Source organism: Leptidea sinapis, chromosome 13 (assembly GCF_905404315.1).
Source record: "Leptidea sinapis chromosome 13, ilLepSina1.1, whole genome shotgun sequence".
NCBI classification, from domain to species: domain Eukaryota; kingdom Metazoa; phylum Arthropoda; class Insecta; order Lepidoptera; family Pieridae; genus Leptidea; species Leptidea sinapis.
Window position 1 is genome coordinate 2,989,539 of NC_066277.1, and position 23,854 is coordinate 3,013,392.

The window sequence follows — 23,854 nt, forward strand, 5'->3', positions numbered from 1 at the left end:
AAACGATTCACACGATTGTATGAAATGTGCAGTCATTGATAGATTGACAGATGACTGCTATAATCTTTTAGAAAACGGAGATAGCCAAAATCCACACGTTTTTGGTAATTACTATTTCAAACTTATATCAAATCTCACTGCACGTTTCATACTAAATTAAACTAAATTTCAATATTTATGTAGGGAGTCCCGCCTCTTATTACCTAGTAATTACATCCTCTTTGGAGAAGACTGGCCGTCATCTAGTTAATTTATAATCTATGGTCAGTTTTAGAGAGTATGGCATGCTCTTAACGCCAAGATAAATCTTTCTGCAATCTTTATGCAACGTTTAAAGGATTGTTTTATGAATGAGCTTCGTTTATTTTACCGCCTTTATATTGATATATTAACGGAGGTTATAGTAATAAATATTTTATCTTATAGAAACTAAAGATTTTTATGGCAAGACTACGTATATCGAACAATTCATGTACTTACAGATTTAAATATATTCTTATTTCGGAATCGACTCGACGATTAATCTGAACAAGGGTTTTTAAAGGAGATAGCTCTAGCTCTAGGACATCTAGGAAAACGCGTTTTACTAAAGTTTTATACTTACTACGCGCAGCTCAAACAACAAGGGACTTAAATTTAAACCAAGAAAACTGCTATCGTTGGGACCGCAGTAGAATTTAAATTTAAAACATCGGTGGTACAACCACCATGGGATGGCGGTACTTGATTAGCTTATTAACAATGATCTTCTTTATATTATGTTCTTTCAAAATAGAACGCTTTTTAAAGAAAGGTTGCGCATCGGAGCAAATAAAATTATTGAATCCAGTCCAAAACATAAAATTCAGATAAAACTCACCTAAAATCTCCTGAATTATGTTGAAATATGTATTTTGCTTTATTACTAACCACTGATGTCCCGCCGTCACAAATGTGAAAATTTGTTGAAAACGCGTCCATTTAAACTGAGTCATATCTACAAGGAAAGTCAGTCGTTAATTATAAATACTTAATTAATGAGCAGTCAACAACCACAATACTGAAACTAAGTTTGACCACTACAATACTAGGGATGAGGTATTCACTATCGATAATTTACCAAGGGTGTCGCCGGCAATGGAGAGAAGAAATTTGTCATATGGGGGATGAGGAAAAGAAAGGTCCTAAGCCACGGACTAGCAAAAAATAGGATTCCGCGCCGTGATATTAGCAAGTGAAGTACCTTAATGCTAGTGTGTGTGAGGTTACGGGGTATACCAGTTACACAATTTTTTCTCACTTAGATAATCATATATCCACAAATACTTTAATATTATTGTTTTTACACTTTATCACAACGCACAACGGCATTTTTAAAATATTTTATTGCTACGCAAACTGATCTGTCAAAGACGATGGCAAATCTCATAATGGCGGCTGATCGGCTTGTATTAGTGTAAGTGTATGCGTGGGGCTATGTATTTACACGTTTACCGGCTTGTAATGTTGCCTCACTGTTATGTAAGGTGGTACGGAGTCCTTATTTTTTTACTCGTCTGTGGTCCTAAGCATTTATTTTAACGCTTTATACTTGCAGTGCCTATCATGTTTCGGTTGTTAAAAAAAACGATGCTAAGTATTGGACTTACAGCACTACGTACTCTTTAACGGAAAAATAAAGCTTTTATGTATATTATTTGAGATTAGAATAAATGTTCAGAAATTTTTTCATGATAAAATATAAATATAGTTTCCTCCTAATCATTTGCGTTTTTTTTTTGTTAAATTATTAACCACTTTAATACGAAAATGACGCTATTTTTCATAAAAAAAAAGTATCTGTCTACAATGTGTACATTTAATTATATTCAGAACATTGACCAGACACATTTTTTCTGTAAAATGCTTCTCTCATAGCAAAGTTTATAAATGTGATAGTTTTGGTGCACGGATGTAAAATTAATCGAACAGTGTTCATAGCGCGAGTTTAATTTGCACGGGTTGAAGGAGAGTTTGACATGATGTATCTTGTACACGAATATTTTGTGCTCCTCTTCCATAAAACAAATGTAAACAATTTTTAAATCACATGAGATTTCGAGCTGACCGATCAAGAACCCATCCAATATGTACTTATCCTCAGTTAACGATACATATTTGCGTATCATATATCTTCAAATTGGGGTTTTTGCTTAAATATGAAAGGATATATAAATCTATTTACATATATATATATTATTATATATTTTATATAATATATATATATATATATATATAAAATATATATAACTCTTATCTCTCAACCTGATGAAGAACCTCCTCAACTACCTACACCGACTGAAAGTGAGCTAAGTCGTTACAAATAATATAATAATACCTATTGTTGATAATTTCTCTCGAAAGTTTCAATAATATAAGTATCTTCAGGCTAGAAAATACTGGAAACCTTATTATTATTAATTAATTAATTTATATAATAAACGTTTCGATATAGCACATCACTATCGCGTATGTGCGTTATCGTGTATCAGAGGAAACGCAACCGGATTCATCGATGGAATTTACGTCGTGGACACAAGTAACAAATATAAAATAATATATATAATTACATTACATAGTGACAGTTTGGGAGGTCACAATTTATAAATGTAAGATGGGACAAGATTTTTGCACAGTTTTTTTTGTTGATTCTTGATGATTGTATAAAAAAAATAACAGTAGGTACAATAAAATGATGAGCAGTTTAATAAATAAATACACATATTGTATTGTACTAGGCCAAAAATGGATTTATTTAAGAGTTATTTTCTATTTTTTGCGCACGATAACTCAGACACAATTAAAATCGATCTCAACACTCGATTCAATGTATTATATCGTGGCAAGCTCACTTTACATTACGTGCTTATATGATATATACGTCTAGACTCTAAATAGAGTCTCTTGCTGTTAGACAACCGATAAAAACAGGCCAGGAATATTAGTTTAGTATACGTGTAGTTCTAAACTCAATTTTTTTCGACGTTTTTACAGATGTCATAGTCTATCTAGACGTATAAATGATCTAAGATTACGTGTTAGTTTCATAACGATAGTACCTACAATAATTATTACGCAAAAATATTGGTATATGAGTCCGCAAACAAATTCGCAGGCAATAATATATACACTACAATGGATTCAAAGTCAAAGTCAAAAAAATCTTTTTTCACTGTAAAACTTTCTAAGTTATTTAGTCAAGTCAGGATGAAGTACAAAAGTTATAATAGCATTCAAATGAGTATAACAATATTCATTAACAAAATTTAGAACATTAATTCCAACTATCTTTATCATTCAAATAATCTTTCACATTATAATAGGCCTTAGATGTTAATTTATTTTTTACGATACATTTAAATTTTTTAATATTTTAAGATTAAAACTTTTGCTTAAAGACTGGCTGTTGTGTTTAAATATTAAATAAATAATAATAATAATATTGACAGCCACAAATTATTTTGACCCAAACTAGGCATAGCCTGTGCTTAGTACTTTCTTGAACATACATAAATACTTATAAAAATCCATGACATGGAATCAAAAATCCATAATCATCATAATATAAATGTTTGCACCTATAAGTTTCTTTATACTTAATGTTTTTTTTAGATAAGGAGGGCAAACCAACGTACGGGTCTCCTGGTGTTAAGTGATCACCATCGCTCATATTCTCTTGCAACACCAGAGGAATCACAGGAGCGTGGCAGGTGTAGGCGCTTTTTTTTACCCATGTCGTATCATCCCGAAACAAGGACGCTCATTCCACAGCTTTATTGTACGTGGAAAAAGCTTCTTTAAAACCGCACTGTGAAGGACCGCCACACATCCAGATGGTGGGAATGATATCCTAATTTGTGTGGCGTGTCGTGTGCAGGTGGAATTCGGCGGCAGGATTCAGAGAATCCTAGAATTTAGAGGTCCAAAACAACGACGAAGTATATAACTGGGTAATTTATTTTATATTGATTAAGCAAAACAGAGTACATAATAAACGTAATTTAACCGTTTGTGGTTTTGTATTAATTATAGAACGCAAAACAATGTGATAACATTTTCCCTTTAGTATGCTTCAAAGTTATCCTTATGGTTGGATAGATAACGGCTAGATCAATTGGCGTTGCGTAGAGACGTCTCTTCATTGTGTGTCTTCTACCGCATTTATCACAGGGAGTGTTCCGGAAAGCTGTTTGCCCTGATCCCTACCGTTCAATTCGTATATCATCCTCATTATTTTGATGTGTTACGGTCATGTTCACTAAACTATGAAATGAGTTTCCATACGTGGTCCAGCATACGGCATGGTTACCCTAATAAAATGAAAGCAAAGGGGAAGCCTGGCAGTTAGCCTGGATATAGCGAAGGCCTTTGATCGTGTATTGCACAAAGCGCTCGTCTCAAAACTGCCATCATTTGAGCTTTCCGAGAGTTTATGCAAGTGGACCTCCACATTCCTCACTGGGCGCAGCATACAGGTCGTTGTCGCCGGTTATTGAATGAATCCGAAGCCTGTGAACGCTGGATACTTCCAACATACATTGCTATGCAGATGACAGCACTGGTGATGCCATATACCCGGGCCATGCAGTTCTCTCTTGGAAAATCGTCGACCATTTCCGGGAGTCTATCGACTCCTCTCTTGAGAAGGTCGCGGAAATGAACCTTGTCCAATTTAACCTCTAGAAGACTCAAGTTTTTTCACTAAAATAAACCCCATTTGTCGTATCACCGCTTTTCGACAACACTTCCCTTTAAGCCTCGGCTAGTATCGAAATACTGGGTCTCGAAATGTTGAGCGATTGCAATTCCGCGGTCATCTGGAGGGAAACGCCAAACTGACTTCCAAGAAGCCGGCCAACATTCTAGCGCTCTGCAAAGCGCAGTACTGGCCACATATGGAGTATTGCTGTCATCTCTGGTCTGGTGCACCCCAGTATCAGCTCGATCCATTTGACCGCATGCGATTGGCGGGGACCCAGTGCTCTGTGAACGGCTGGATTACTTGGCGTTGCGTAGAGACGTCGCTTCGTTGTGTGTCTTCTATCGCATTTATCACGGGGAGTTATCATGTTATAACAGATATGTTAATATTCGCTCAAAATTAAAAGTCTACTTTTTGACCTAACTAGTGCACCGATTTTTTTCATGTTTTGTATATCGTCAGCAAATGTTATAACAAGTATGTGGCTACATTTAATTCATAGATGTAAAATACATACTGTATGAACTGCGTATTGTGGTCTCCAGACCCAAACTGCGAACGTAAGCAAAATATATATTTTTTAATTGTAATGACATTTTTAAAGGGTTTACCCAGTGTAAGAATAATTCCAAGCTGTTTGAAGGCCCTGGAAACTATGCCATCGATATGGTAATTGAAAAATTGAAAATGAAGTTTGCTAATTAACGCTACTGGGCTTGCCTACAATTACTTATGTAAGATTCCAACCATATTATTAGATCGAATTGTGACATGCTATAAAAGTAGTTTCTTTACGATTACCATAAGCGAAAAATGCAATGGCTGACCCCAGGTCAAACAGCCGCAACAGTGCCCGAAAGCAAAGCTTACCAATAAAAAGGTAATGGTAACTGTTTGGTGGTCTCAGCATGGTGTTATTCAATATAGCTTTCTCCGATCTGGTGAAGCAATACCGGCAAATGTCTACTGTGCCGAACTCCAAATAATGATAGCAAAACTAGCAGTGAAACAGCTCCGACTCATGAATCGATCTTCACCATTAATACTCCATGATAACGCGAGTACTAATACAGCACGAGAAACCGTTTTAACTTTACAGGAACTGCATTTAGAAACCATTTGTCACCCTCCGTATTCGCCAGACCTTGCTCCAATGGACTACCATTTCTTCGTGATTTGAACATTTTTCTTCTCAGGAGGCAGTACAAAATGCTTTCACACAGTTTGTCGAATCTAGATCACCACAGTTTTATCGCAAAGGCATAAATGACCTTCCTATTAGATGACAGCAATGTATAGATAATAATGGTAGTTATTTTGATTAAATAAATATGTTCAATAAAAAAACAACTAATTTCAATTTTTAGTACAAATCGGTAATTTCATACTTTACATACTCTTAGCAAGAACTACTGTAAAATTCAAATATTTTTTTTGCAAGGCAAAGATATATATATTTTTCAAATACTTTTGGTGGCTGGTCTTCTTCAGGGTCAGTCGAGGTTTGTTTATTTTATCAAAATACACACTATCACTACAGAAAATTCCGATACGATAGAGGTACATACATTTTTATACTTACATATTTTTATAACATATAGCTGACCCGGCAAACGTTGTTTTGCCATATAAAGTATAATTCACGCGATAGTTTTATAAGTAATAAAATATTGCCTATATTATAGCCTGTACATCATTTTGTTCTATTGTCAATAGTTTTTGCAGCGCACGCAAAAATAGGTTTTCGATTTTACACCTTGTGTTACAAAATAGCAATTTTATTACGGATCCCTAATTTAGAAAAAAAAAAAAAACATAGCCTATAGCCTTCCTCGATAAATGGACTACCCAACACTGAAAGAATCATTCAAATCGGACCAGTAGTACCAGAGATTAGCGCGTTCAAACAAACACTGCAGCTTTATAATATTAGTATAGATTTTAAGTAATGCTGCTCTCGTGAATTCGTCTGAGTGCAACAAAACAGATCCGTTAATATGCTATACGTACATAGAGGCTTGTTTTTTTTTCTCAAAGTAATTAATAATAATATACGATACATACAAGTTTGGTACTTACCTTATTCTACTTAGAAAAAAGGTTTTTTAGAACTATAATGTAATATGTAGAACGTCATAAACGGTGGAGATATTTCCTTTGATATCTCAGAGGGAGAAAGAGAGGGGGGAGTAGGTACAGTAACCAAGCTAGATGCTAAACTTGAAATTGACAAAAATAAAACTGTGCTAGAAATATCCCATATATTTATTAAAGGCTTAGATAAAACGATAATTTGTAAACACAACTTAAATCTAACTAATATTTTTAACAAAACATATAAATAAAGAAAATTATAGTTTAACATAAGATTTATCGGAATAGGCCTGTATGTTTTTTTTTTAATATTTCAGAGTTTTACCCTGCTGTTTGCCTAATTCAGTCAGTCCCGTTACCTTATATACTGTTATCTAGAAATAATATATCAACCAAAGATGTCAGGGCATTGTGACACTCGAAAACGATATACTTGAGTGTATTTTGATAGTCAGTAATGTTTACACTTACACCCAAGTGTTTATTATCAAATAAGAATATTTCAAACTATTTTTCAATTTCACAAATTCAATTTGAAAACAAAATTTATGAACGATGCGCGACTCGAACCCGCGACCTCTCGCGTTCCATGCAAGTGCTCTTGCACTGAGCCAAGCGTTCGATTGACATATCGTTGATAAAAAGTCCCGCATCGTTCATAAATAATGTTTATTAATTTAGCTTGTGTAATTAATAGTGAGGTTCGTCACTTTAAAAATTACAAATTATATTTCAATTTACTTGAGTGGGAGGCTCCTTTGTACAAGATGCCGGCTAGATTATGGGTACCACAACGGCGCCTATTTCTGCCGTGAAGCAGTAATGTGTACTTACTGTGTTTCAGTCTGAAGGGCGCCGTAGCTAGTGAAATTACTGGGCGAATAAGACTTAACATCTTATGTCTCAAGGTGACGAGCGCAGTTGTAGTGCCGTTCAGAATTTTTGAGGTTTTTCAAAATGCTGAGAGGCACTGCATTGTAATGGGCAGGGCGTATCAATTACCATCAGCTGAACGTCCTGCTCGTCTTGTATTGTCCTTATTTTCATAAAAAAAAAATTACTTGAGAAATACTATGTAAGTACGCGCAGCTGGCAACACTACCTGTCTCCTTTTTTCTTACTGTTGTAATCATGCCATCGTTTTTATATGTTTTTAATATGCCAGTGCATGGGACCCAATACTCGGTTAATTTGTGAGATTATCTTCGAATATCAACTAAGTTAATATTTCAACAAACAAGTGCCTGGTGGTTCTAAAACCCAGTAGAAAATAGCCCAGTCTCGCAAACACTTGTGACGATTATGTGACGAATTACATAGTATCTCTTCTGTCGATCTTGTCTAGAAAGAGTACCATTATTGATGACATCTCGGTGAACTGTCAAATTAGTATTTCATTTAATTAATGTACTCTTATGTTAAGGATTGGTCTCCGCCGCGCTACAACTAGATACCGCACTACCTAAAAGCAATAGCTTTTTTTTATTACGGCAACTATTAGATGCTTGTGTGCGTGGAATCTTTCGAATTTTTTAACATGCGGTTCATGTTATTTTATATTCAAACTAGCTGACCCGGCAAACGTTGTATTGCCATATAAAGTATAATTCACGCGATAGTTTTATAAGTAATAAAATATTGCCTATATTATAGCCTGTACATCATTTTGTTCTATTGTCAATAGTTTTTGCAGCGCACGCAAAAATAGGTTTTTGATTTTACACCTTGTGTTAAATAGCAATTTTATTACGGATCCCTAATTTTGAAAAAAAAAACACATCCTATAGCCTTCCTCGATAAATGGACTACCCAACACTGAAAGAATCATTCAAATCGGACCAGTAGTACAAGAGATTAGCGTGTTCAAACAAACAAACAAACACTGCAGCTTTATAATATTAGTATAGATTAAATAAAAGTTTGATAGAACATGAAATTGCTGATGATGATACCGGCTAGGATTATGGGTACCATAACGGCGCCTATTTCTGCCGTGAAGCAGTAATAATATAATATATAATATTGATATATATAATATAATATTAACACACTTTTTACACGAATTCTCTTGCCCCAAGTTAAGCATATATAGCCTGTGTTATGGGTTACAAGACAACGATATATTTAATAAAATATACTTATTTAAACATAAATAAATTCATATAAACATCCATGACTCGGAAACAAACATCCATATTCATCATATAAATGCTTGCACATACCAGGATTCGAACCCGGGACCACTAGCTTAGTAGTAAACACAGTAATGTGTAATTACTGTGTTTCGGTCTGAAGGGCGCCGTAGCTAGAGAAATTACTAGACAAATCAGACTTAACATCTTATGTCTCAAGGTGACGAGCGCACTTGTAATGGCGTTCAGTTTTTGGGTTTTTCAAAAATTCTGGGCGGCACTGGGCAGGGCGTATCAATTACCATCGTCTGAACGTCCTGCTCGTCTCATCCCTAATTGCCATAAAAAAATGTCTATGCCTGTCCGACTATCTAGTTGGAGCGCAGCGGAGACCAATCATTAATCTAAGATTGTACTGTTACGTCAATTTATTTATACATTAATACATCAATGAATATTAGGATAGATAACCGCAATAATTTTGGATCTTATTCACGAGAGCATTAGCCTGCATTTTTATTTTTCACGGAACCAAAGACAACAGACTGCCGCGTCATCTGTCAGATTTTCCCGCGTTGTGCAAGTGATTTGGCGCGTCCGCGAACGCGAATTTCAGCCTATACGCTTCTGCGACGAGCATGCTTATGTTTGAATCAGTCCAGTTCTGAGTGGGAACGTTCTGTAACAGTATCATGAGCCCCTGGAAGTCTCTCTCTTGCATCAGTCTTTTCCGCCAGTGTAGTAAGAATGCGGCGCACACGTAAAGTTGAAAAATGGCAAAACCGTCAGATTCGGCCAAGTATGTGTCCCAGAGACGTATCGTGCACGGAAGTGGTATTTCTCTCGTTAGAAGGTTATTCATCCACCGGAATGAGAACTGGAGGTAGTCCACCCCGTGGCTCTGCAGGTGCTCATGGAGCGGTAAATCTATGCGCCTTATAAGCTCCTTCAGTTGATTTACCTGTCGAAAATGTTTTCATTAGAAGTAGACTTAGATGATTTACGGCCGTTCCCAATATACTATCTATAGATAGAGATAAATTACTACCTTCTACTGACAGTAATTAGATGTCCCAATATACCTGATAACTCATTCTTATCGTCTTATATTGGGATGCGTGAATTGCAATTTCCATACAAACTTATATCGCTGGTAAGCTATACGTCCTCCCATTGACAGACAGCGTGTACGGATAAGGAGAGTTACCGTCGATAAGTTTATTGGGACAGAAAAGTCAACGATAGTTACGATTTTTATCTCCAGTAAGAGATAGACTGAATATTGGGAACAGCCATTATACGTCTTGAAAGACTATGACAGATGTGAAAACGTCAGATGTCAATAAGTTTATTGAGGTTGACAGTTAACCTCTTTTTTGAGCAATGCACGCACACTAACGCAAATGTCAGACGTAGCTTGTCACGCACACTAAAGTAATAAACCTGGCCTTTTTTCATCGGTTAGCAGCAAGAGACTCTATCTATACGTATAAATTATGTAAGGAATTAGGTTGGCAAAATTTATACTTATGCTACGATATTATGATTTAAATTCTAATAAATAAAGTTCTATTAATATCACTAAGCGTAAAAAGTGGCTTAGAATATAGTTCTATAGATTGTTCACTGTTAAGTTAACAATTGCAAAGTCACAAGCATTACACCAATATATATATATACAGGGTGTCCCAAAACTCAACGATAACCTGGTACCGGGCGAGAGGCCAAGGTATACCAGTTATGAAAAAAATAAGAAAAAAAATCTATGTCACTTAGTCAAGCGATGATAGACATTTTTCGAAAATGTTAAAAATTTGACACCCTTTGTAGCATTTTTAGGTACTGTGATCGCAATTTTCACAATTTTACAGTGATTTTTTTAATAATGTTATCTCAAATAACAGTGCTATTAATGGTAACCACAAATGAAAGTAATAATCATTGTTAACTAAGTAAAATAAATTAAATTTTGACGAGTTATGGTTTATAAAATTTATGACAGTCAACTTTGACACTCTACGTTGGAAAAAAAATGTACTACACTACCTATGGCAACTTTTTTTAAAAGATGGCCCATTTAGTCTAGATTTCAAAATAGTACAACACTTGCCACTTTTCTTGCCAATAAAACTGCTATTTCGTATGCTATGTGTAGGGATCACCCTCAGTAAAAAAAAAAAACCTGATATTCTTTTGTTTGAAAAGTTCGAAGTCTCCATTGTTTGTAATGAACAAAAGTGATAAAAAGAAATGGATAGTAGTTATGGTATTTGTCAAAACGAGACGTCACTATCCGTCTCACTCACAACGACTCATCAGTCGTTCATAATAAAATTTAAACAATAACATTTAGTACGCATCGTTTCTTCATTTACTGCGCATCTCTCGTAATCGTGCTACTTTCGTACTATCGACTTTGGCTTGTGTTACCCTGGACTTGATAATCTATCCGTACTTGACGACTCTGGCTTTGTTTTTTGGACTTTGTGCTGTGCAAACTGTGTGTGAACAACATGCCGCATTTGTACACACCGCAAGAATATGCATCTTATCTACGGTGAGTGCCATTGTAATGCCTCTGCGGCAGCTCGACTGTATCGGGAGAGGTACCCGAATGTGGAGCGGCACCCAGATTATCGGAAGGACGATTACCCAGTGCTCGTACATCTGGTGGGAGACCTCAAGGAAACTACGACGCTGAAGTTGAAAATGACCCCAGTACCTCAGTACGTGCGATTGAAATTGCAACGGGTGTGGCGAAGAGTACCGCACATCGAATTTTAAAACGATACGATTTTCATCCTTACCATGTACAACGTGTGCAGAGCTTGTTACCACGTGATCACGCACCCAGAGTTGATTTCTGCAGAACCATGTTAGCGAAAATTCGTGAAGATCCGGATTTTCTAAATAAAGTTTTGTGGACTGACGAATCGACATTTAAAAGAGATGGTTATTTAAACTTACATAACCTTCATAGTCGGCATACGGAAAACCCGCATTTGATGCGTGAGGATCGATCCCAATACCAATTTAAAGTCAACATGTGGACAGGAATATTAAATGGTCAAATAATTGGACCATTTGAATTCACTGAAAATTTAGATGGCGCCACCTACTTGCATTTTCTTCAAAATGATTTGCCGACATTGCTAGAAGATGTACCACTCAACATCTACAGAGAAATGTGGTATCAACAAGATGGTTGCCCAGCACATTATGCCCGGCCTGTAAGAGAATATTTAAACGAATTATATCCCGGTAAATGGATCGGACGCCTTGGACCAATTTCATGGCCCCTCGGTCCCCAGACCTGAATCCAGTAGATTTTTTTACTGGGGATGCATAAAAGAAAAGGTCTACTCAAAACCAATTCAAAATGTAACAGAATTGCGCCAAAAATTGATGCAGCATCAGAAGAAATCAATGCGAGGAGATTTGCAAGACTGGTGAACAGGTCGTTTCTGAGGCGATGCAGAGATTGTATTCGTGCTGGAGGGAAACAATTTGAGCATCTGCTTTAATTTTAGGATAATAAAGTGTTACGATAATTTACCGTTTTATTTTGATTAAATTTTCCATGAGTTCCTTTCGCAAAAAATACGAAATAGCAGTTTTATTGGCAAGAAACCGGGCAAGTGTTGTACTATTTTGAAATCTAGACTAAATGGGCCATCTTTTAAAAAAACTTGCCATAGGTAGTGTAGAACATTTTTTTTCCAACGTAGAGTGTCAAAGTTGACTGACATAAATTTTATAAACCATAACTCGTCAAAATTTAATTTATTTTACTTAGTTAACAATGATTGTTACTTTCATTTGTGGTTACCATTAATAGCACTGTTATTTGAGATAACATTATTAAAAAAATAACTGTAAAATTGTGAAATTGCGATCACAGTACCTAAAAATGCGACAAAGGGTGTCAAATTTTTAACATTTTCGAAAAATGACTGTCATCGCTTGACTAAGTGACATAGATTTTTTTTCTTATTTTTTTCATAACTGGTATACCTTGGCCTCTCGCCCGGTACCAGGTTATCGTTGAGTTTTGGGACACCCTGTATATACTAGCTGATACCCCGCGATGTCGTTCGCATACGTATTTTTACACCTTTTTTTACAATTTTTTTTGAAAAAATTATATAGCCTATAGCACTCGGGGATAATGTAGCTTCCCAACAGTGAAAGAATTATTCAAATCGGTTCACACACATTTAAATACATACATTTAAAAAAAATACGGTTTGCAATCCGGGAGTGCCGACAGAAGTAAAAACTAAAATAAATACAAGTTTAACTATCGCCTTAGGGAGAGTCTTCGCTAATGACAAAGCCTAAAAATCAAATAATTAAACTGTAAAAATATTTCACGGCTGAGATTCAATCCCTCGACCTCGAGGTGTTTCGGCTTCGCAATCACAATGATTCAACCACTGGTCCAATGACCGTATGATCATTAAGTCGAAATAGCCGAACTATAATTAGTTAGAAGTATAAATCCTTCATACATAACTCCAACGACTGTCTTACGAATTTTGGATCAGGCCACGTGTTCTGACGCGAGTTTACCATTTTATACCCATCCCAAGAAAAGTGCAAAAAATGGATCCATCTGTTAACTAAAATATAAAATTATTACCTACTTTTAATTGATTATTAGCTAAATATCTAAAAAATGCCATCATTTGGATCATTAACGATATATCATCATCATCAGCCGGAAGACGTCCATTGATGGATAGAGGCCTCCCCCAAAGATTTACACGGCAATCGGTCCTGCGCTGCCCTCATCCAACGTATTCCGACGATCTTGACCATGTGGTCAATGGTCGAGATCACAAGATCAAGAATCACAAGATGGACCGACGATCTCGTCCATCTTGTGGGGGGCCTAAACACACAGCGTCTTCCGGTACTTGGTCGCCCATTCGAGGACTTTACTGCCCCAACGGTCATCTTTCCGTCGAACTATGTGCACTGCCCACTGCCACTTCAGTTTCGCAATCATTTGGGCCATGTCGGTGGCTTTGTTTCTCCTACGGATCTCCTCATTTCTGATTATATCTCGCAGGGTAACTCGGAGCAGCCCTCTCCATTTCCCTCTTAGCGACTATGAGCTTTCTTGTAAGGCCCACAAAAACGTCTGCGTACCGTAATATCGATATAACTATCCAAATTTATTATTGAGTTCAAACAGGAGGCAACTTTTCCCCAACGAGCCCAACTAAGCCGAGCGTGGCGGTGGTTCAGTTTTATTCATTCCCAACAAATGTTTAGCGCACAATAGAAGTGCACACAATAAAAATAGAAAATAATATAAACCTTATACTGTATCCCTAGTTGAGCGAATATATAATTATCCTGTATGCTGTCCAAAAACTTTGACAGGCACCAAAAAGAGTCGGCCTCTATAATATCTCTCTGGTCCTCGGTCAAAGAGTCTAGAGGAAAGTTATCTAACTCTTTGTCCGGAGCAGCTTCCTGGAGGAAGACCATAAAGAAGGGAGTGACCAAGTCATTGATCCCCTGGACGTAGCCTGAAGCTGGATGCCGGATAGCCCAAATATATAGGATTCTCTCGAAGATCACCTGAAACGTAAAAAAATGTCAGTTACAAATTCAAATATTTTTATTCAAAATTGGATGTGACATCACATATTGAAAGTCAAAAGCTACCACGCATTCCAAAAGGAATGCCTCACACCTGAGAAGAATGGGCGCAAGAAACTCAGCGGGCTTTTTTTTTCATTAAAATATGTTTACAAAGTATTATTGTAGAATTAAACTTATTATTGAATAGCCTGAGGGCGGTAACCTTTACCCCACAAACGCCTCTTAACAATTCTTTTGAATATCGTAATACTTTTGTTTTGAACATTTTCTGGTATCTTGTTGTAAAAGTGTATACTTTTACACACACATATATATATATGTATATATATATTTATTATGAGTATTCATCGCCCCACAAAAGACTTACTAACTCGACTTAGCCGATTAGTAGGCATTATAAGTTTATGTCTTATGTTCCTGGTGTTAACATTATGATTATGACAGTCTCTTGCAAATTCATTTATGTGTGTTACAATACAACCAAGCAATGGCAAAGTGAGGGCTATCACTTTAAAAAGTAATAACAAATTGTTTAAATATGTAATGTTCCAAAAACATATGCTCGCAATTTAACAGCTATAATAATCTTAGAGCCTACTGACCAATCCCTGGCCGTGGCTTAAATCCTGATAAATTTTTTGGCAAGGTAAACCGACAACCCGCGATCCCATATCTATCTCACTTGCTCTCGTATGCAATCGATTATGACCCGTTTCAACATTTAGTTCCTATTTAGTCCGCGCACCCGAGCGCAGGCCGCGGAGCGATTTATCAAGTAGGTATCACCTAGCTCAAGCGACTACTCACGTCAATTTCAACACGTCCATACAAGTTAGTTGACACCAAAGAGTATAATAATATATAGGGAAAAGAGAGACCTCTCTACGCATTATGAGCTGTCTATTTGAAAACTAGCGCCATCTGGAGATTGGCCCCGAAAACAACTATATATAAGCTCGTAATTACAAAATTCTTATTATATAACTAACTCTGCTTTTTAATGTAAGTATTGCAATTTTTTACCAAGTTGAAATTGCGCGTAGAGTTAGTTATTTAATTTTGTCACAACATAGAAAATAAAGGATAGATTTAGTAGTGTAAATATGCAAAATGGAACACGAGAGCTACATACATGCGCAAACGCTAGAAGTAGCCGCCATTTTATGACCAGTGAGCAGTGACACAATAGTTATTTATGCAACTGTTGTGTAATAAGGGTTATTAAAACACGAATGTGGATTTATCACACGAGGCGAAGCCGAGTATAAGCGAATAGTATCACATGAGTGTTTTAATACCTAATTATCAACAGTTGCATACAAGACTTTATCTACACCCAGAATATGAATCCTCTAAAAGATTCTGGAACAGTTAGCTTACTTACCTAATATCATTCATTACTGATTATATACAAATAAACTAAGTATTAATGAAACAATTATTTATTTTAGTAGTAATTTACATTTTGTATAGTGCAATAATTAAAATTCACTCGAATATAATGTTCTTTTGCAGTGTTTAAAATGAATCGCTCATTTTTTGTAAACAAAATAATAAAAATATCGAAGAAAAATGGCGGGGATTCGAATAACGTACTTTTTTTTTTACGGCGTGCGACGTTCTGGGAGTGTGGAGCGCGCTTAACGAAAATGTTCTTTTTTGAAATTCATACAGATACCACGCATCGAGCAATAAGAATGTGGCTGTATGTTGAAACTCTTTGCGCATGAAGGGATAAAAAAAACATAGGAGTGTTGTAATGAAATTCAGTACAACATTACAACACTCTTTTGGATGATGTAATGGTTATTAGAACATTGGGTGTGTTAATGTTGGCAATAAGCTAACTGTTTCAGAATCTTTAATAGAGGATTTAAAGCATGGGTGTAGGTAGATAAATATAGAAAAGAGCTTCCGTCCCGCGTCCCGCGCAATAGTAGCTTCAGTTTGAACAGAGCTTTATGTACATATTTATTTTACTGTTATATTTGAAAAAAAAAACAGATTGCACAGTTACTCCCTTCTATTCTACATGCTCCCATTTTTTGGTAATTATAAACTAGTGGGGTATATACAGAGTAAGTTCGGATAAAGTGTAAGTCCGGATAAAATTTAAAAGTTACATTTTTTTTTGTGTTACAGCACACTCAACCAGCGCAACACATCTATAGGCGGAGACTGCTGACTGAATGAACTGACGAAGGCTAGAACAATACCGAGTATTGCACAATGTTTAGAAGTTACCAGTGGGAGGCTCCTTTGCACAGGATGCCGCCTAGATTATGGGTACCACAACGGCGCCTCTTTCTGCCGTGAAGCAGTAATGTGTAAACATTACTGTGTTTCGGTCTGAAAGGCGCCGTAGCTAGTGAAATTATTGTGCAAATGAGACTTAACATCTTACGTCTCAAGGTGATGAGCGCAATTGTAGTACCGTTAAGAATTTTTGGGATTTTCAAGTATCCTGAGCGGCACTGCATTGTAATGGTCAGGGCGTATCAACTACCATCAGATGAACGTCCTGCTCGGTTCGGCACACGAAATAAGTTATTTAAATTGTACCGACTTGCCCTGTATTCAAAGTTACCCCAATGCACCTTATTGAAAATATTAAATATTGTCTAATTATACCTGGACAGTGATTTGTTGAAACAATGCTACCAGAGGGCTCATACGCGGTATATCAATATGAATCTGTCTGTATGTATCTTCCTCTCTCTCTGCATCATAGTACTGTCTCACTAGATGCTTGTAGTCCGCCCTCTTTCGTTCTAATGTTTCAGTCCGTCGTTCTGTGTTTGCAGGTAGATAGCCTGCCAGTAATCGCCATGCCACTGCTCTCGCCTGAATTTGAAATATTATGTTATAACTAAATTGATTATTATTGAGAATTAACACTCAGAATGAGTTGTTTTAGTGCCACAAAACACTAAATGATAGATATATTACATCTATCACAATCATCATTATCAGCCGGAAGAGGTCCACTGCTGAACAAGATGATTGGTCATGCGGTGCCCTCATCCAACCCATTCTGGCAATCTTATCGGCGGGCCTACCAACACTACGTCTACCGGTCGCCATTTTAACACATTTAGTGCCCCATGGGCCATCGGTCTGTCGAGCTATGTAACCTGCCCACTGCCACTTCAGTTTCACATTCATCTGGGCTATATCAGTGTCATTGGTTCTCCTACGGATCACCTCATTTCTGATTCGATCTCGCAGGGAAACTCCGAGCATAGCCATCTCCATTGCCCTGAGCGACAATGAGCTTCCTCTTAAGGCCCATAGTTAGCGACCACATCTCCTTTCCGTATGTCATCACTGGCAGCACACACTGGTAAAAAACCTTCATCTTGAGACACTGCGGTATTTTGGACGAAAAGATTTTACGGAGATAATATATCTATACATGTAATAAAATCCTAATGTCCTGAATAATGTCACAACTGTAAATTTTATAATTTTATGATAAAACAATTTATACATCTCGGAAATGGTTTGATTAATTTTTAAACTAACAATTTGTTTTAAACTAATTGGTGAACAAATAACAAACTCTAATTCAAATGAAGCACACTAGCTGACCGACGGGCTTCAGTGGAATAAGCAAAAATGTTTTTAACCCAGTACCAGCTTCTTCCATTTGACCACATGCAACAAAGAGCTACTTGAATTATAGACAATCAAATTATCTCCGACTGGCTTAATTTATAGGCTCTTAGTAGAGAAGTTTCTCTCTGTATCTTCTACCTCATATGTTATAAGTGATCAGATTACTACTGGCAGCAGATTTCACCTCCTGACATAACATCAAAATTCCACATTTACTGTTTGCGTATTTCAAGTCAAAGTCAAAGTTTTTATTTGCATAAACATGTTAGATTGATGTTACATAAATATTATAAGGTACATGTTTGCCACATTTATGACGGGCAAATTTTATAAAATACATTTCTAAATCATTAGTAACAATAATATCAATTTAACAAAAGATTATTAGCAGTATTATATAATATATAGTCAAGTTTTTAGTTGAAAATATTAGTCTAATGAATATAAGCAGTTTTTACTAAGGTATATTTTCAATTTAGATGAGAAATTCCTATTTGACGATACCTCTCTTATTATTTTTGGGATGTGATTATAGATATTTATGCACATACAAAAACAGTTTCTCTGAAATAATGTAGTTCTACAGCAAGGTACTTGTAGTTTGGTGGGGTCCCTGGATGGGAAAAGAGAAGTGTTTTCCTGTTTACTGAATTTGCTAAAATTTTTTCGAACAAACATACAGCACTCAAATAGGTATAATTCAACAATAATTGTTAATAAGTTATATTTTTTAAATACGGGTCTGCAGCTTTCAAGGGGTCTTTTTCCCGCTGCAGCTCTCAAACATTTTTTTTGCGCTATTAAGACTCTATTTAGTAGTACTTAAGTGAAAACAGTAATGGGGTCAAACAAAAACAATTAACAAAAAACGGTAATTATCAGTAGAATTAACTTTTTGTGCAGTGTTTATCACAGACACCACCAACCACACCTATTTCTGACATGAATAAATGATGCCATTGTTCTGTTCAATTTCAGATTGAATGTCTGTGTAATTAGAAATACAGAGACAAACTATATGTCTCATTACACCTTACCATTACCTTAAGTTACAGATGTGGCTCAGCTCATATTGTGACTGTTGGGCTGATGATAGTCCTTATCATGTACAAGCCCTATAAAGATATTATAATACAGCTGTAGGGTGTTAATAGCGCTGAAGGCATTAAGATGATCTGTCTCTGTCATTCTGCCAGTGCCTTAATCACATATAATAAAGAATTTAATGCATAATTTATGTAACATATAGTTTTTTAATCTCAAAGTCTAAAAAAGAGGATATTTTCAACTAGCTGCCCTTAGTTTTGTAACTCTTCTTTAGCAAAAGACTTAGGTAATAATTAAAAAAAAAATATGTATCTATCAACTGCTATAGTCTATTTTTCCTAAATTGTCTTACGGCTGTTTTCAATAACATATCTCTAGTTACGGATATATTGCTATCACCATTTAATGACAAAATCTTATCTATCCATAGTTATGTCCAATATAGTTATATTATTAGTTATTGTCCAATGATATGTGTCGATAGGTTATTGTAATGTAAGTACGTTAAAAAGGATAGATTTGTCTACCTCTAGTAAGTTAAACTAAGGATAGATAGGTTATTGAAAATGCCCATTAGTCATTAAGAAGTGAATGAACATAAAAATCCCCACATACAAAGTTCCATATATATGCTCCCACTGACCTAGCAAAGCAAGAAATAAAGAATAAATTCTATGAGGACTTAACAACATGCCTTAATAAAACATTTAAAAATGTAATAATAATGGGAGATTTCAATGGCCAGATTGGTTCAAGATTTAGAGACGAAGAAAATAGTCTGGGCTTTTACTGCAACCGAAAGAGAAATGATAATGGGGAAAGGCTAGTGAACTTAGCACTCCAAAATAACCTAAAAATAATGAATACATACTATAAGAAAAAAAATAATAGAAAATGGACATGGATTTCACCCTGTGGGAAAGTAAAGAACGAAATAGACTTTATATTAACCAAGGACCAGAAAACCTTTCAAGATGTTGAAACAATCAACCACATGAATTTCAATACCTATCATAGAATGGTATGTGGAGCACTTGCTAATATTGGGACAAAGAAAAGTAGACCAACTATAACACCTACTAACTTCCTGAAACAAGAGATACCAGCAGAAATAATGGAGTTAACAAAACAAAATCTACAAAAACTAATTAATAAGAAATCTGTACAGGACAAATATGAGGCCTTACAAGATGAGCTTATCAGTCTGGGCAATAAACTTAGAGCAAATCCACAGAAAAAAGACAAAATTGGAGAACAAGCAAGGAAACTTATGACGAACAGAAAAAAACTACTGGAAGATAGGAAAACATATAAGAAAGAAATTGCGCCCATAAGCCAAGAAATAAACAAAAACATAAGAAAACACAGAAACATGATAAGAACTGACAGAATCAGATTTCATATAGAAAAAACAGGTGGAGTGAAAAAAGCCCTTCGAGAAATATGAGACTCATTAACCTGGATTCCAAAACTAAAAAATAACAACAATAAAGTTATTACAAAAAGAAAAGATATAATTAATATTGCAACAGAGTTTTATCAACAGCTCTATAAAGATGACAATCCAATAAAATTCACCAAAGATGATGGAAACAAAACAGTACAAAACGTTCTGCCGAAGTAGTAGTTCTGAAAGAGGTAGTTAAAGCTGTGTTATCCCAAAAAAATGAGAAGGCTCCAGGCCAGGATAGAATCACAAACGAATTATTAAAATCATCTCTAGAGGCCACATTAGACTCTGTAGTGGATATTTTCAATAATATATTAATATCTGAGGAGATACCAAAGCAATGGAAAACAACTACAATTACCCTACTACATAAAAAAGGAGACAAGGAGCAGATGAACAACTACAGACCTATAAGCCTTATGCCTAACTTATATAAAATATTTTCAAAAATAATCTTAGCACACATGACCAAAAAACCAGCCTATTGAGCAAGCGGGATTCCAAAGCAACTATTCAACCGTGGACCATATACATACACTAAAACAGATTATTGAGAAGTATAATGAATTTAGAAAGATATATTATGTAGCATTTATTGACTTTAATAAAGCGTTTGATTCCTTAAAACACCACAGCATCTGGGAAGCACTAAAAACCCAAGGCATAGAACAAAAATATATTAATATAATACAGCAAATATACAAAAACAGCAAGGCAAGAATAAAATTGGAATCCTTTGGTGAAGAATTTGAGATACGGAAAGGAGTTAGGCAGGGGGACCCTTTGTCACCAAAGCTATTTACAGCAGTATTAGAGCAGATCTTCAGAATTCTTAACTGGTAAAGAAAAGGTCTTATCATAAATGGAGAATATCTACATCATTTAAGATTTGCAGACGACATAGTACTATTGAGTGAGAATCCCACAGAGATACATGAAATGATCAATCAATTAGAGGAGGAAAGCACAAAAGTTGGGTTGACAATAAATACATCTAAAACAAAAGTCATGACAAATGGACCAAAGACAAAAATTGAATTAAGAGGTACAAGCGCAGAGTATGTGGATGAATATGAATATCTAGGCCAGACAATATCCCCAACGAATCAAATGGATAAAGAGATCAATAAAAGGATTGGAAACGCAATTGGTCATTGAAGGAGATCATGAAAAGTAAGGAGATTCCAGCACTAGAAAAAGGCAAGATTTTAAACACCTGCATAACACCATGTATGTCCTATGGATGCCAAACCTGGGCCCTTACAAGCAAAAATATGAGAAAACTGGAAGTATGCCAAAACACCATGGAGAGGAGCCTATTGGACATAAAAATAAAGGACAGAGAAAGACTAACGGACATAAGGGAAAAAACAAAGGTGATCCCTATAGCAAAAACTGTGAAAAAACTTAAGTGGAAATGGACGGGTTATATGATCAGAGGCCCAAACAAGCGGTCACAGAAACTCACCCATTGGTACCCGAGAGATGCTAAGAGAAAGAGAGGCAGACAGATACTAAGGTGGGAAGATGACATAAAGAAGGTTACTGGACCAGTTTGGAGTAGAGAAGCGCGGGAGAGAGAGCACTGGAAGGTCTCAGACGAGGCCTATGTCAGTGGACAAGCTAGACACATTGTTAAAAAATAGAAGAAATAAAATAAAAAAATAAACATGTTACTACATAACTAATGTCTAGAGCTAAAGGCTATCTTTATCTTTATTAGTCATTAAGATAAAAATCACTGACATGAAGGATGAGATTAGTTAAATAAAAAAATTTATACAGTTAATGAGCTTTATAGTAACACAAAGTAGCAACTCATAGCTAGGTTGGTAATTCTTTGGTTGTGGCACAAGTTATACTTTTGATAAGCTTTATTTAATTATTTTGATATTGTAAGTATTACCATCTTGTATCTTACTGAACAGTTTATTATTAAATTGGAATAATGTACTTCCCTCCTGAGGGACGTCTCCTGATCCCATATTTGCTTTTTTTATTAAAAAAAAAGATAAAATATGCATATTTTTGTATAAACGGAATCCGAATAATAAAACTATTAAATTAACTTGTCATATTATTCCTACCCAATACTTTTCATTCACTATTCTGTTCTATTATATTCAGGTCAGTCATTCATTCAATGATCTCCATCTCTATGAATTATCTCTGCTTGTCTGTACACCATATTTGTTTACTATTTAAAACAAGCAAGAAAAAAATTACTATAAATTACTAAGCTCTCAATAAATCAATCAACTTACCTTGATTGGTATACCAGACCAACTCAGCTGCTTTAACTCATCCAAATCTAGAACAGGATAGTTCAGTAACTGTTGGAATCTTTCTAATTTTGACTCACTACTTTCTTGTGTTGGTATGAGTGTTGAAGGGCGCACAGGTCTAGGTCGTCCAGGGTAGTGCCGGAAAGAACCGGAACCTCCAGGTTTCTTAAATTCAAATTTCTTTTCTTCCACTTCTTCTTGTGGTTTGACATTGATACTGACATTCTTGACGTCATCTTTGTTTACGTTCCTAGTGCTATTGCGATGAGAATTTATTACATTTAAAGCTACCGTATGCGATATGGCCTTTGATATTTTGGTATCTGCTATACCAGAGATTATTTCATCGTCTCCCAAGTCCCAGGCATCGTTCACAGATGCCTGAAACTGTTGATATGACGAACCTGACATAACCTTGTTTGGTTGGATACTTTGATGGGGTCTTCCGGGCAAGGCTCGCTGTGGAGTCCTCCAAAATGGTTCTGACAATAAACTGTTCTTGTCATGTTCGGGAGGGTAGCTTTCCATAATAACTTGAGGTAAGAGACATCATAAATAACTTCTTTACTACAAATAAATAACACAATGAAAAGTAAAAAGTTATATTTTGACACTGGTAAATTTTTGACATTTATCAACAAATTTCAAATGTTGAAATTTGACACTGACAGAACACGTAAATCAGTATACAGACTCTAGGACGTAGGATGAAGTTATTGTGCATGAACGAGTTTATTCTTACAACAATCGTAATAATAAAGCCTTTTATTCGGACAAAAGATATACAACAATGTTTCTTATACTACTGCACTGTCATAAATGTATTTGACAATTAAAATTATTCGCGTTTTTGGTGCTTCTTTACTTAGTGTAAGTCCGTCAAAAACAGCGG

At 35.7% G+C, this 23,854-nt stretch overlaps 1 protein-coding gene across 1 annotated transcript; it reads right to left on the reverse strand.

Moving 5' to 3' along the window:
* Nucleotides 1-6,970: 6,970 nt before the first annotated feature.
* On the reverse strand, nt 6,971-23,582 carry LOC126967776 (TBC1 domain family member 22B). The gene is made up of 4 exons (XM_050812465.1): nt 22,942-23,582; nt 17,194-17,406; nt 14,272-14,538; nt 6,971-9,907 (listed from the first exon to the last, which is right to left on the reverse strand). The coding sequence occupies exons 1-4, from the start codon at nt 23,488-23,490 to the stop codon at nt 9,500-9,502; spliced, it is 1,437 nt and encodes a 478-aa protein (XP_050668422.1). The 5' UTR covers nt 23,491-23,582; the 3' UTR covers nt 6,971-9,499.
* Between the last annotated feature and the right edge of the window lie 272 nt (nt 23,583-23,854).